Source organism: Ciconia boyciana, chromosome 17 (assembly GCF_034638445.1).
Source record: "Ciconia boyciana chromosome 17, ASM3463844v1, whole genome shotgun sequence".
In the NCBI taxonomy this organism is placed as follows: Eukaryota; Metazoa; Chordata; class Aves; order Ciconiiformes; family Ciconiidae; genus Ciconia; species Ciconia boyciana.
The window spans coordinates 10538715-10552726 of NC_132950.1; the positions used below are offsets into that span (position 1 = coordinate 10538715).

The 14012-nt window shown below is 52.2% G+C and overlaps 1 protein-coding gene across 2 annotated transcripts in view; it reads left to right on the forward strand.

Moving 5' to 3' along the window:
- The first annotated feature begins 3570 nt into the window (after window positions 1-3570).
- The window catches only part of DHRS11 (dehydrogenase/reductase 11), a 28651-nt gene continuing 18209 nt past the window's right edge, over window positions 3571-14012 (forward strand). For both annotated transcript variants that reach the window (XM_072882347.1, XM_072882345.1), the window contains exon 1: window positions 3571-3734. In XM_072882347.1, the coding sequence (XP_072738448.1) occupies window positions 3603-3734 (132 nt within the window). In that variant the 5' untranslated portion in view covers window positions 3571-3602. The remainder of the gene's footprint in view (window positions 3735-14012) is intronic.

Below are 14012 nucleotides of genomic sequence, written 5' to 3' on the forward strand. Positions count from 1 at the left end.
CCGTTGTACGAGTGCAACTCGAGAAATGTAGGAATTAAAAAATTAGTGTATGCAAATTGAAATCGATACAAATGTTTTCATAATAATAAAGAAGCCCCAAATAACTTTCATATTTACAGGAGATCATGCTCTGTTAATGCATGCCCCCACTTGGCTATTTTATAGCTGTTCTACACAATCAGATGTAAAATACACATTCTTGAGTGAGCTTTAGCTTCATGATTTTTTGAGTTAACTGGTAATAGTAATACTGATAAATAGTCCCTTTGGACGTTAGTTAAGATATATTTACTGATTATTTCACTCAATTACAAAACACAGAAGAAAACTATGAAGATAGGAGTGCTTTTTTCTATGACAGTACTTAGACTTTGGTAGCAGCTGCCACTAAAAGAAGAAACTTCTGGTTTGGGGGGTGTAAGCAGAATTACAGAATATCATTCCTCATTTCCTCATTTTCTGTACTGTGGTCCCTTAGTTTTTCCGCCAAAGGGAAAGAGGTTTGTTTTCTTGGCTTTGCTCCGTGCTTCAGACATGTTACAGAGAGGCACCGTGCCTGGCGAGGCTTAGTTTGCCCAGGGTTCTCGCAATGAACCCGAGAGTCAAATCACTGAGAGTAACGGAGAACACGTACGGACGTTTCTCCTAGTCCTGATTTGAACTGTGAAATCCGGCTTCATGAAAACGAACCTTCAGCTTCCTCTGAAGCCACGCGGACTCTTGTGTTTGCTGTGGCAAAAGGCTAATTTTGCAACAGGAAGACGTTTCCATCTTTAATGTGAGGAAGGGGAGTCCTTATCGTGGTGGTTTCTTTAATCAAATACTCCGTTTGTCAGCTACGGGAAAAATGCAGTTAACTTCAAAGAGCTGAGCTGCTGGCTGCGCGCTGCTCGTGCATGCACGAGGAGCTGGTTCAGAGGGGCAGTTGTCCTTGGTAATTGATGAAATCATCACTTTCAAGTGGAGTGTTCATCGTTTTGTGCTTTACCAGGAGCTGAAATGATGGGGAAAAAAAAAAATGAATGGAGATCACAGACTGCTTGAGCGATCAGGGTCACACCTCGAGTACCGGAGGCACTGCAGCGTGGGGCCAGCTTGGCTGTTGGCAGGTGCTGGACGTGGTGTTTGCTGTGTGTAGGACGGCAGCGTCTACAACCCTATAGATGTGTTACGGCCGAGGAGCCCTTTTCCCTGCAACATCCCGGCTCCTGCGTCCTGCTGCCCGGGTGGAGCCCTGTGCTCCCTGTGCGCCCCGCGCCGACGCAAGCTCAGCTCCCCCTCGAAAATCTCCTGCACCCCTTGCCCTATTGGGCGAGATACACAAGTGCTACTTCATTTGTTTTTATATATATAAAACCAAAAGAACCTGAATACCTGCGTAGTTTATTCTTCACTTTTTGGTTTTTAATTTTCAGTGACAGGCTGCGGAATCAGCTCTAGGGGTGGTACTTAGGAATCAGACTTTTAATAATGTTCTCCTTTGTTTTGTGTCAGTTGAAAGTAGGTTTAAATTAAGCTGCCCAGCAATGCATGGCTGAGCGGAAAGAGAACAGGAGGAAACACCTTCAAAAATAGCTTTCCCAGCACGTTCTCACGGCAAGCCCTTGCCCCCGTGGTAGATGGGCCCTGGAGGTCGGCAGTTCTGCTCCAGATCTGAGCAGCTCCAGAGCAAAGGGGGGAATCCCTTAAATTCATCCCAGTTAAACTGGGCAGCTCGTTCTCCCAGCACGGTGAGGGTGTCTGGGTTCAGAATGCAGCTGGACGTGCACATGGAAACCGTCAGGCTCGATGCTGCGGAGCCTCCAGCTGAGGAAGTCCCTGGGCAGCACGGCTGCAGCGCGCGCCCTCTCGGCTCCCAGGTTTGTGCTTGTTTTCTGAGCTTCTGCTACTCGTTACGACTGAAGACGCTTCTGCGCTGGAGCGAATCTGGTCTGTCCCGCTGCTTAGCTGCTGTCAGGTCTTGCTACACCCCTGGGAGGTCTGGGTGTCGGGACTGCGCGCTCCACTGCAAGGAAAGTCGCACCCCGGAGAAAAATCCCCAAAAGCAGCATTCCATAGAAAGTCTAATTCCCCATTTCTAACTAACCTCTTCCATGCGGAGGGCGAGAACGGCCCATCCGTCGTCTTTGAGAGGTGGTATTTGAGCTCTCTGATTTGAGAGCTAGGATTTTGCTGTGAAGCTTACGAAAGACCACACCTTTTCAGCACTGCTGAAAGAGCTGTTTTTATTTTTCTCCTCCTTGTATCCTTTGTATACAGCTGGTCTACATCATCCAAAGCTGGGCCCAGACCCGTTTTTAAGTTCCTTATATTATTCGTCTCTAGCAGGGAACCCGAACGTCGCGTTTTCAGCAGCAACGTGCTCGTATCCCAGATAAACTCAGGCAGGGAGCTCTGCGCAACCACCACCCGCCCTGCTTGTACGTGCTGCTGGCTCCGTCTCCCCCAGGGAGTTGAACACCCGTGTGGTTTGGATGCCCAAAAATCTTAGATGTGATAGAACGATAATTTTGTCAAGAACCGCAAGTGTTTATCCTCCTTCAGGTCTGTGCAGTCATTGCAGGACATCCTCCCGCAGAGTTGAAACACAATTGTCAAATCCCAACCCTTTCTTCTCTCATAAATTATCTGTACTTTCGTCTCATCCGCTTCTTCAAAAGTTTCTGCGAATTATTCAGGCGTGCTCCCCGGTCCTCGGGCGGGGGGACGACAGTCCCTTCACAAAGCTGCTTCCCCCTCTGCCAGAGCCCTTTCCTCTGATCTCACCAAAGCCGTTTTCTCCCTCCCGAACCCACCGCTCGCCCTGCCGCGGCTGGGTCGCTGCGGTTGGGCTCCGTGCGTCCATGCTGGCACCCACAGCTCCTTCCCCGGGCTGCGGTTTTTTGGGCCGTGGATGGGAGCCAGCGAGCGTCTCCTCTGCAGCGGGAGGGACCCTCCGGCAGCACCACGGGCGGCGGCGGAGAAGCAGCAAAACAGCGTTAAGATTCCCTCGGCGCTCTATGTTTTCAGAACCCGTATTGCGTTGTGGATGCTTTTTGACTTCTGTATAAAAGCACAAAGCCGCCTTCTCCTCGCTGGACGTATGAGTGAACGGGTAACGCCGTCGGCGACAGGACTGCAATACAGCTCATGCAGTTATGACGTGGTTGAAGAGAACAGGAGTTAAGGCAGCCGTTGCAGGCTAATGAACTATTTTTGATTCGAAGCGGCCCGTCTCTCTCCGTCACCCAGCTGACCTAGCGTGGTTTACCTTTAAAGCGGAAAAAGTCCTTTATCAGCACTTCACCTCTCTGCTTTCCGGACTCGCCCTTCTCCCTGGGGCCATTTTGGGGAGGAAAAGCCCCAAACCCGAACACCGCAAGCCGGCCCTCACCCCCCCGCTCCCGCTCCCGCTCCCGCTCCCGCCCCCGCCCCGCGGGCTGAGCCCTCGCAAACTCGGTGCGTGCGAGGCGGTGGGCGTGGCACGCGGTGGGCGTGGCACGCGGTGGGCGGGGCCGGCGGGCCGGGGGCGGGGCCGGCGGGCCGGGGGCGGGGCCGCGGGCGGGCGGCGCATTGTGCGCGGCGGCGGCGGCGGCGGGGCCGGGCCGGGCCGGGCCGGGGCCATGGAGCGCTGGACCGGGCGCGTCGCGCTGGTCACCGGCGCCTCCGTGGGCATCGGCGCGGCCGTGGCGCGGGCGCTGGTGCAGCACGGCATGAAGGTGGTGGGCTGCGCTCGCAGCGTCGACAAGATCGAGGTACCGGGGCGGGGGCCGCGGGCACCTTTCGGCCGCGGGCAGCCCCACGGGCGGGAGCGCCCCGCGGGCGGGAGATCCCCACGGGCGGGCCGCGGCCGCTGCCGCCCGCCTCCCTGCGAGGCCTCGCCGGGGCGGGAGCGCTGCCGGCAGCCGGGCCGGGGGGCCGGGCCCGCGGGCGGTGCGAGGCGGGGGTGCGGCGGGCCGGGCCGGGGCTCCGAGGGGCCGCCGTGGGCCGGGCTGCGGGCGGTGGCAGGGCGCGGGCAGGAGCCGGCGCGTCCGCGGGCTGCGCTGGCTCCCGGAGCCCGGCCGGGGGGAAGAGCGGCGGTGCCGGGGGGCTTCCCCGCCCGGGGCGTGCACGGAGCCCTGCGGGGTTTTTCCCACCCCGGAGGAGCGAGCGGGGACGGTTGGCTGGAAGCTGCCCGAGGAGCAGATTCAGTCCGGGGGGGGCTTCTTGGGGTGCCTCGTATGGAGGTGACGGGGAGCATCTGCCTGCCCGGCCCGGCGGTGTCGGGAGCGGGGCTCGGCTGCGAAATGTTTCGGGGCATGGTGACCCCCGCTCGGTGTGGGATGTAGCGTGCTCTGGCGGGGAGGGGGGACGCTTCTATGAGTTAATGTTAAAATAGGGTTTCGGTCCTTAGTGTGTTGTTTACCCCTACGACCAGCATCTCCAGAGCCAAGTCAAAAACCTCACGCCGTTGGCTTAAAAATAAAGATGCTTAAAAGAAACAGTTTCTGTGGGATCCTTTTTTGTAGTTGGGTGCATTTGTAGGCTTTCCCTCGCAATGGCATGAGCTAAAGCTTATGTACTTTTTAAGAAGTTTCCTCCGAGGGAGGAAAAAAGTTAGAGTCAGACAGCTTAAATATTGTCACCTCGGTTGTTCGGTGCCTGCCGAGCCAAAGGAGAGCTATCCCAACATCCAGTGCTTGTATTTCCTTAGCAAAGGTGATACAGGACTCGCTATGCATAGCTGACCACACCAAGAACAAATCATCCAAGAAATCATGGAAAACGAGGCTTGACACTGCTGGTGTTGCTGAGAAGCGGGGTTAAATAAAGAAACGCTCGGAAGAAACAAAACTTTTTCCGTTCTTCATCATGAATGCGCAAGATACCGCTTGCAGAGAGGAGAAACTACACCGATGTAACTTGTTTAACTGTCCTGTGGGGCTTGCTTCTAATTCTGGACTTCCTGACGTTTTGATACTGTGGTTTACAGGGAAAGCCGAGCTCTCCAAAGGCTTTCCCACGTGCGGCTGACGGCGTTTAGTGTACTTTCATTCCCTGGCTTCATGAGGCTGTTGTAGCCTCACGGTGTCTGGTGAAGGATGCTGTGAAGGACGCCGTTGCTTCCCATTCCCCTCCAAAATAGAAAGAAAAGCCATTTATCATATTGCCCTTCCTTTTGATTTTTCTTTTGAAATATTTTTATTTTCCTTGGTAAAGAAAATAAATGAAACTTACATTTTCCTTTGGTGCTACAGGGGAGCATCCCTTCTGAAGCCTGAAAGCTCTCCTTTCTGAAACTTTGCTGGCAAAAATACAGTAGAGATTTAAGAAAGGCTTTTAAAGACTTTGCCTTTTTATTTGAATCTGCACAAAATGCAATCACATTTTATACAGGTGATTTATCCGGGTTGCATGGTATGCACATTTGCTGAGCAGTGCTGACTGTCTGGCATCTTCCAAGTCTCTTTTTACTGTTGTGTTTCAAAAACTCGTGTTAAACACCGCAGCTGACATTTGTCCCTGCTTCCTTCTTTCTCCCGTCCTCTCTAAGGACCAAATTGTGTTTGCAGCGCACAGCCATTTGTTTTGGTAGGTGTCTGGACTGTGTTCTGCTCCGTTGCTGTTCTGGTTTTATTTATTGTGAAGCATGTTTCCTTAAAGAGGAAGAAAATCCCAGAGGTGCTGCTCGCTCGGGGAAGGGAAGGTGGTGGAGCGTGGGGTGGTCCAGCGTCACTCCCAGAACAGGTCCGTCACCTCGGACTGGCTGCCAGGGACGCTTGTGTCTGCACAGATGAGGCTTCTTACCGACCCCTGCCGTGCCTTCAGAGCAGAGTTGTTTATGATAACTAAGGTTTCCTCTAGCAGCTTCACCTTGTGTTTTTTTTCTTAAAAAAAAAAAAAAAAGAGGAAGGTATTCAGGCTTCAGACTATTGAGCTCACGCTGGGACTTGGGACTTTGGACGTGGCTGTAAGAAGCCATCTCAAGGAGCGGGAGTTTGGCGTTGTGTGCGGGGCATGACCGTGCTGTGGCCAGCATGGTGGGCGATGCGGCCGGACCCCGTCTCGGGAGCTGCCAGCAGGGCTCCTGCTGGAGGGGCTTCGGATGCTGCGGGCAGTAGGAAGGCAACGGGAAGGTCCATGCCATCAGTGTTCTGCGAGTGTGTCATTACCTTGATTAGTTATTGTATAACCAGATCTATCCACAAAATACACTCATCTGTTATCTCCGGCTGCTGGTTTTCCAAGTCATTGTGGGTTGGGAGCTGGAGGATTGCATCCTTGCAGGAAGCCTGGGTGGGGATTCGAAGGATGTGCTAATTCGGGGAGAGTGGCTCACCCGTAAGGGGCAGGATGGGGGAAGCGGCACTGATGTTCGGGGCTGGGGTGCGGTGACAGAGGGATGAGAGGAGAGAAATATGAAGGAGCTGAGGGCTTGGTGTTGCCAGATGTGAATAAAGGAGAGGTTAGAGCATCGCGGCCATAGTTGCTGCAGGATAAATCTTGTTGCTGTATTACAATGGAATAATTAGCTAAATACCACTGTGCATAATAGTGTGCAGAGGAGTGAACCCAAAAAATAAATCAAGGCAGCTTGAAATGGAAAGAGTGCAAATGGTACAGTTTAAAACCAGGAATACAGTACAAAATTGTAGTACAAAAGCATATTTTTTCATTAATGTTGTGCACTAGTCATCCATTTTAAGGTAAAGTGGCTGGAAACGCTCTATATGGTGGTTTTATAACCTGCTGCAAACTGGTGACTGAAAGAGTATGCTGTCTTGTGGGGAATTTAACTTGGGCAATAAATGCTATGTCAAGATTTCTTAATCTCTTGGAAAATCAGGTACGGGCTTGAGGCAAGATAATGAAGGAATTGCAAAGTTGCGGTTTTGGTATTAAACCTGTGTCATGACTCCAATGCTCTTTATTTGACTTTTGAAATAAAAATGTTAATGGCTTACAAAACCTGCAAAAGTCCCCCCCTTTTTTTTTTTCTTCTGCTGGCTCTGTAGAAAAGCCCCATGCTTGACTTGCCTTGAGTTAGTGCTCCAGCCGACTTCAGTGGTATCGTTTCAAAACTAGATTTGATTTTTCTTTTGTCACATCTTTGTATGTGCAGGCATGGCAAACGCAGGCTCGGGTGCTGGGTTTCCCCTCTGTAATTGTATTTAGCTGTGACCCTTTAAAACATGGTGGTGACCCTCCTGCAGTCCTCGCTCCCAAGCAGCCTGGTGTTCCCCACTCGTGCCACTTCTGTGGGTGGAGACTCTTCTTGTGGGTCATCCACCAGTAACTTTAATAGACATCGAGGAATAAAATAGGATTAAAATGGCTTTATTTTACTTTGGCATGCCAGCAGATAATTTGGGTTGAAAGCTTGTTTTAAATGGGAAGCCTGGAGGTACTAAGAGCTGTCAGACTTTTTGGCATGTGCTCTTGCTGAGTGTTTTCTGCTCTTCAGATACCTACACGGGTTCCAAGGCAGGAGCGAGCGTCAGTGCTTTAACGAATTAGCCAAGAGTTTTTAGCAGCCTGTAAGACCAAGCTTTGGTGGCAACTGCTTCCTGTCAGATGATCACCTTCACAGGGACCCCTCGCTGATCCCTTGGGTCTCCAGCGTGCGAGAAGACTTGCTGTGATTTAATGAGTTGCCACAGCTTAGCTGGTACGCGGTAACACGTTAAGCCGCAGTCACTCCATCGTGCAGACAAAAGGCAGAGTATCGCTTTTGATGGCTTCACTACAAGGCTCTTAAACTTTCTTCTTCCTAATGTTTTCCAGAAATTGGTATTTAGTGTCTGACTTCTTGCAGCAGCACAAAAAAGGGAGAGAGTTTCCCCGTACATGGGACAAAACGTTTCCCCCCCAGCTGGCAAACCACTCTCTGGTCTTTTATTCAGCACGATGCATAAGTTTTCTTTTGCAGTGTTCTTCCCCTGGGGTGGGGGAAGACTTGGGAGGGTTTGTGGTAAAGGTAGGGTCTGGCTCAGAGGCATGGTAAAGGCATGGACGTACTCCGGCACTTTTCTTTTGGAGCACAGGAAGGTACGAGACAGGGAGATGTTTCCAAAGAGTTTGCAGTCGACACTTGGTATTACACTCTTTTTTTTTTTTTTTAAATAACAAAATTTAATTTCATCTATTTTTATATTCATTTTTATATTTGTAGAGAATGGTAAAAGTGCTGGCAGTTCTCCTGCGGCCCCAGTGTTGGAGCACTGGGTCCGTGCATGCATTGCGGCTGCGGGGCCGGGGCCATCGCCGACGGGAGAAGCTCCGGTTGGGGCAGTCCCACCTGCGTCAGGTCAGGCAGCACCTGATGCCGCTGCACTCAGTTTTGCTAGAAATCTTCCAGCAGCTCATTCATTCCTTTGATACCTTGCTGGAGGGTGGCCAGGGGCATCTGTCACTTATTTTGTGATTTTGGTTTTTTTATAATTTTATTTTTCTCTAATTACAACGCCTTCCAAGTGTTGTTAATTCATCGCTTAGAAAAGACTCCTCGGGAGGGGTTGCGGGAAGTCAGCTGGCTCCTGCAATCCTTCGCATCGCTGCTGGCAACAGCTGAACTGGCAGGTTGCAGGGTCGGAGCGCACAGAGCAGCGTGACTCCGGCGTGCCGGCTGGTTCGTCCTGTATGGCTCGCCCCAGGCTCCCTGTCTGCAGTGGGGAACGTCTTGGGTCCGCTGCGGGCCAAATAACAAAGCGTCCGGCTGCTCCCGGGGGGCCGGCGAGCATCCCCTGAAGCAGCGGTACCCGGCTGCTCTGCCGGAGGGGCAGGATGGTTGGGGGGGAACCCGTTGCCCTCCCAGAGCAGCGAGGCTGCGTCGGTGAGCGAGAGGAGATCGGGGCCCTCGGGCGGTGGCCTGCTTCAAGGCGTTGGAGAGATTTAATCATGGATGTTGTGTTGTAAAAACAATATTTTTTGTTCTTTGTTGGGGTGTGGAGAGCGAGCTGTGCAGGAAGCAATAAATGTGGTTTACAATACAAGGTTTAACTGATTAATTCTAATGCATTTGTGACAGTTATTGATCAAAGGTAACATTTATAACCAAGGCCTGCATTGTCAAGGTTAGATCTTGCTCACGAAATAGCCTTTGATAAGCTGAGCTATTGATTGCAGATTTGAGCAGTCCAATCTCTGAAGAGGCTAGTGCTCTCTTCGTCAAGCAGCGCCGTGGTGGCATGGGAGGAGGAAGAAGTAGCCGAGCCTTCCTCCCGGGAGCCGAGCATCCCGAGTAGCCCTTTGCGGGCTGGCTGACCCTTTCCACTGATCGCTGCCCAGGCTGTAAGGTGCAAGGGAGGCTCTCCACCCCTTCGGTGCTCCAAGGCGGTTAATTAATGGATAAATTGTTTCATAATACCTGAATGTGGAATTTAATTACGTTGCGTGCAAATCACGTTGATGGCTTGGAGGTCAACTGGTTAAAATTTTGGCCTCCCCCTGTTGGGTGTCTGTCCGTGGGGTTGAGCTGTGGATGTCCCTGCAGTGCTGGGGGTCCACAGCGGGGTCTGTCCCTCTGCCCTACAGCTAGGGATGGGTTTCACGGGGCGTTCCCAAAAACACAGGTTTGCCTCTGTGCCCACACTGTCTTAATCTTGTCATTTACAGCAGTCATTTATGAATGCGAGAGGCGTGAATTTTGGTGCCCAGCTCCCATCCGCCGGGCAGCCTCTGTGGCTCCCGTCCTCCCTGTGCCAAAGATGGATGAGCCGCTGTCCCCAAATGCTTGTCGTGGACCTCGTCACTCCCTCTCTCCCCGTCTCCTCACTCTCCCAGCATGCAGGCTGCAGAGCTGCTGGGCTCTGTGGTAGCCCAATGCGTTATTTCTTTTAAGGCAGGAGGAGCAGCTCCAGGCAGGATAATCCCAAGGCATGGTCCCTGTGTAAATGAATGACCTTCAGATTCTCCTTGGCCTCTGGAAGGGCTTGTTTTGTGTTTGGCGAAGGCCTTGCCTCGGGGATGGTGGGTATTCAAGGCCTCTGAGGTGCTTTTATTGCCGCTTGTCCCTGACCAGATCCTTTCCTGATTAAATGCGAAAGATATCCCATAATTACTGTCCTGAGTAGTGGGAACAAATGCTTCGCTGTCCCGATGGTTTTCCTCAGCATTGAAGCTCAGGAGGTGCGTGGGGGAAGGGTTGCTTTTAAATCGGGTTGGATTCATCCTCCTTCGCCCCAAAATGTGCTTTAAAAATGTCTTATTGCAGCAGCCCCCCCTTCTCTACTTCCCTTTGCAGTAGGGCGGTGATACCGGGGTATGTCGTGCTTGCAGCCCTAAAAATAAGTAATAACTGAGCTTTTCCTGGGATTCTGGAGACGCGATGGGGTGCTTGTTCTGCCTCTGCCTTGCTGTGTAACGAGGCAGATCAGGTAGCTGTCTGTGCCTCAGTTTCCCCGTGTAAAACCTGGCAGCTGCTGCCCTGCGGAGGTGGGAGGGTGGTATGGGAGCAGCGATCAGGCACGGAGGGGTTTTCTGGTCTCCGTTTCGGGTTTGTGGAGAGTGTCCCAGGGCAGGGAGGTCCAGATGCAGCCGGCAGAGTGTTGGGGAGTAAATATGGTGGTGGTTTTCCTGGGGCTTGTTAATAGTTTAAGCTCCACAGAAAGTAGCGGCTGTGCTAAAGTCAAGCTTTAACCCTCGCTCCGGCCAGCGTCCATGTGGGAAGTGTTAATGGTAATTTCCTGGCTGACAATATAATTATTTTGCCTTGGTGGGTCCTGGGTGGGTTTGCGCCCACCCTGGTTCTACAGGGTAAAATGGGACCAGGGTGCTGCAATCTTGCTCCTTCAGACTTTTCTCTCCGTGATGCTCGTGCAGATCAGCTGCAGCTCTGCCCAGCTTAACTGGGGATTAGCATCAGCGGAGATGTGAGCGGCACTGAGCCTGCCGCGTCCGGTGGCGTTGGCGTTGGTACAGATGTTTAATCGCGGCACCTGCAGCTGCGCAGCGATGGAAGCGGTAATCCCTGCTATCGCTGCCGCTCACTCCGACCACGGCTGGGCTGGGGCCTGCGGGAGCCTTTGTCCCGCTTGTTGGTGTGTCGTAAATCTGGGGTGTATCAAAATTCAGGACCTGTCATCTGAATTTTGGTACTGGGGAGCGTTGGGAGCTGGCGGGGGAAGGCCCGCTCCTCTCCAAGCGTGTGTTAATCTCTCTTTTCAGAAGAGGATTCGTTGAGGATTACACGGGCGCAGGACGGGAGCCGATGAGACAGAGATGTGTGGGGACCGCGGCTCTCGCCCTGCCCTCGCTGCAGGAATGCTTGCTGCCGTGTGGATGGCGCTGGGGGAGAGCGGGAAAACACCCAGCTCCGCGAGCTTTGGAGAAAAGCCAGGGCTGCGCTGTGGGGTGTTGAGAGGAGAAAAGGCTGATCCGTGGTCTGTTGGTGGGGACCTGCTGGTCTGGTACAGCTCTTTTGGTGAGAGCGGTGGGTGCTTTGCAGACGGCTGCGCTGACAGCCGTGTTGTGTCGTGGCGAGGTGTAGGGCTTGGCCATGCTCTGGGAGCCCAGCGGCCACGGTCGATGCTCGGGTTTTCCTGGGCCCCCACGTGAGGAGCTCACCGGTGGGTTGTCATCTGCTGCTTCTTTGTCTTGCAGGTGGGGACACTGGGGCTGGGAAGGGGGAAAGCCCCCGGTGAGGTTGTGACAGAGCTGGGACCACATCCTGGCTGTCCTCAGGAGTGCTCCTGAGTCCTACCCACAAGGTACGGTGAAGTACTCGGTTACAACATGAGTTGTTGAGGGTGGGCATGTGCTGATGGGTTCCACGGACCTCTGATCACACCCTAGATCTTCAGGGTATCACTAGGCATCTCAGACCTTTGCTGCTGCAAGAGTAGGTGGAGTTTGATTTAATTAAAAGAAATAAATAATTCTTTTTCTACTCCCTGAGCGTAGTGGAGGTGTGCTCGCCTGCGGTGGAGATGACACAGAAAGCATGTGCCGTGATCTGAGGGTGTTGGGCTGAAGCTCAGGCTCGGCTTTGCCCTCCGAGTGGTGTGTTTGCAGGTTGCCTTGGAAATCTGCGCTCAAATGGGCGGCGATCCAGCCTGCAACGTGTGGACCATCGGGTCTGCTGTGTGCAGGCACTTGGGTGTCTTGGAGCTACGTGAGCTTTGAACCCTGCTTGCGAAGGCAGCCGAGGGCTGGTGGAGGACCACGGGTGGCTGCAGTACAGCAGCTTCAGTCTTAATAAGAGTACCGGGGTTCTTTGAGGAAGGAAAACATCTACGTGCCTGGCTGCGTGGGAACCTGCTTTATGCACGTTGGAGCTAAGGAGCAGGCGGGCACCTATGATGCTTGTTTTAGGATAGTCATACCTCAGAATAAGCAAGAGATATTGCTCTAATGAGCTGTCATTGTAGGAGCAGCGTATTTCCTCCTCCCCCACACCAGCCTGTAGCAACGTGATCTGAGCAAGCAGTAAAAAAAAAAAAGAAATGCCTTCAGCCTTGACGTAAGGAGCAATTGTTTGAATGCCTTAAGGTAGCAGGGACGTTCAGGGCAGCGTAAATGGGGCGATTTGGCTTGCGTGTATGAGACTGGAAATTTAAAATTAAGTGAGCTAGGAAAAAAATAATCTTGGATGTTTAACTACTGAAAAAGTGCAGGGGGCAGAGGAGGCTTGGAAGAAAGCAGCGTGAGTCTGGAGCAGTCTGGGAGGACAGTTATCAGTACTGGGAAGACATGACCGCTCAACCAGACCCCTGTTTAGCAAGGAGTCCGGCTTCAATGCCGGGGATGAAACCAGCTGAGGGGCTCCCTTGGGCCACACTGCACCCACGGGCAGGAGGTGGGCAGGAGATGCCGCTTGGCCCCTGCGCAGCCTGTGGGATGGGTTTGCTGGGCGAAGGGCAGGTACCGTGTTGATGTTCAGTGTCCAGAGCCTGGGTGGCATCCAGGAGATGTCCCGGAAAGCTGATGCCGGGGATATGCCAAGATGTAATTTTGTGCTGTCTCTGGTGGGTATCGTAAATTGTGGCAGCATCGCGGGTGTGAGGAGCCTGGCAGGAGGGAGGGCTGCCGTGCCGTGCCGTGCTCTCTAGCCCTGATGATGACTGCGGTCACAACTACCCAGCTGGGACTGTTACCCCTTAGATGCCTCTCCATGGTCTACTTCTCGCTGCTGGAAGCTGATAAACAGCAAATAGGTCCCAGAGATTCCCCAGGGTTTTATTCCTTTCTCTTCCACAAAATGAGATGTGAATTTTCTGTGTTATTTATTATATGAGTGCTGATTTTGTGTGCCACCTGTGAGTCTTTGCAAGAACTGTAAAGTCAGTACATTTAGGATGATACAGGGTGAAAAAAATACATACAGGGACTTAAATTTTGTCCAAGTTTTGATCACTTCTTTTTCTTTTGCCTGTGCCAAGAGGTGGTGGGTTTCTGGAGCAGTGGGAAAAATTCAGTCTCCCTGATCAGGCAGCCTGTACTTGAGATGCACTTTAGGTAAATGGTCTGAAACTGGTGCTAGTCCTTCTTTGTCTGTACTAGGTTTTGCTATTGGTGCCCCCAGCTGAGTACTGCACGTTTGCTTTTCCATTTAAACCTTATTTTCCGAGCTTTCCCATCCCTACCATTCTGCCTTCTGTCCCGAAACAGACACGAATCTGAGCTGAGGAGCAGCGACTGGCAAACAACCAGCGAAAAGCATCGAGTTAAAGCTCATGAGAGGGAAGGAGAATCACCGTACTGTTTTATTAATTTGAAAACTCCTTTTAGACTCCCATGGAGGCCCTGTCTGGGCACCTGGAGCCAGGCGAAAGGAACTGGATGAAACGTGAAGTAATACTCAGCCTTGGATCATATGCAGGCAAAAAGCCCCAGGTGCCCAGCAGCTCTAGGAAGAGGCTCAATGTGATTATCTCCACTTTACAGATGGGGAAACAGCTCTGAATCTTGCCCATGGTCACAGAGCACGCTATGGAAATAAACCCCAGTCTAGTGCTTTATTCACTGTATATCTCTTCCTCTATTATGCTGTTGCAGTGGTATTAAATCTTAATTAAAAGAAGCTTCAAACTTGCCAATCAGTAAAATGAAAGGAT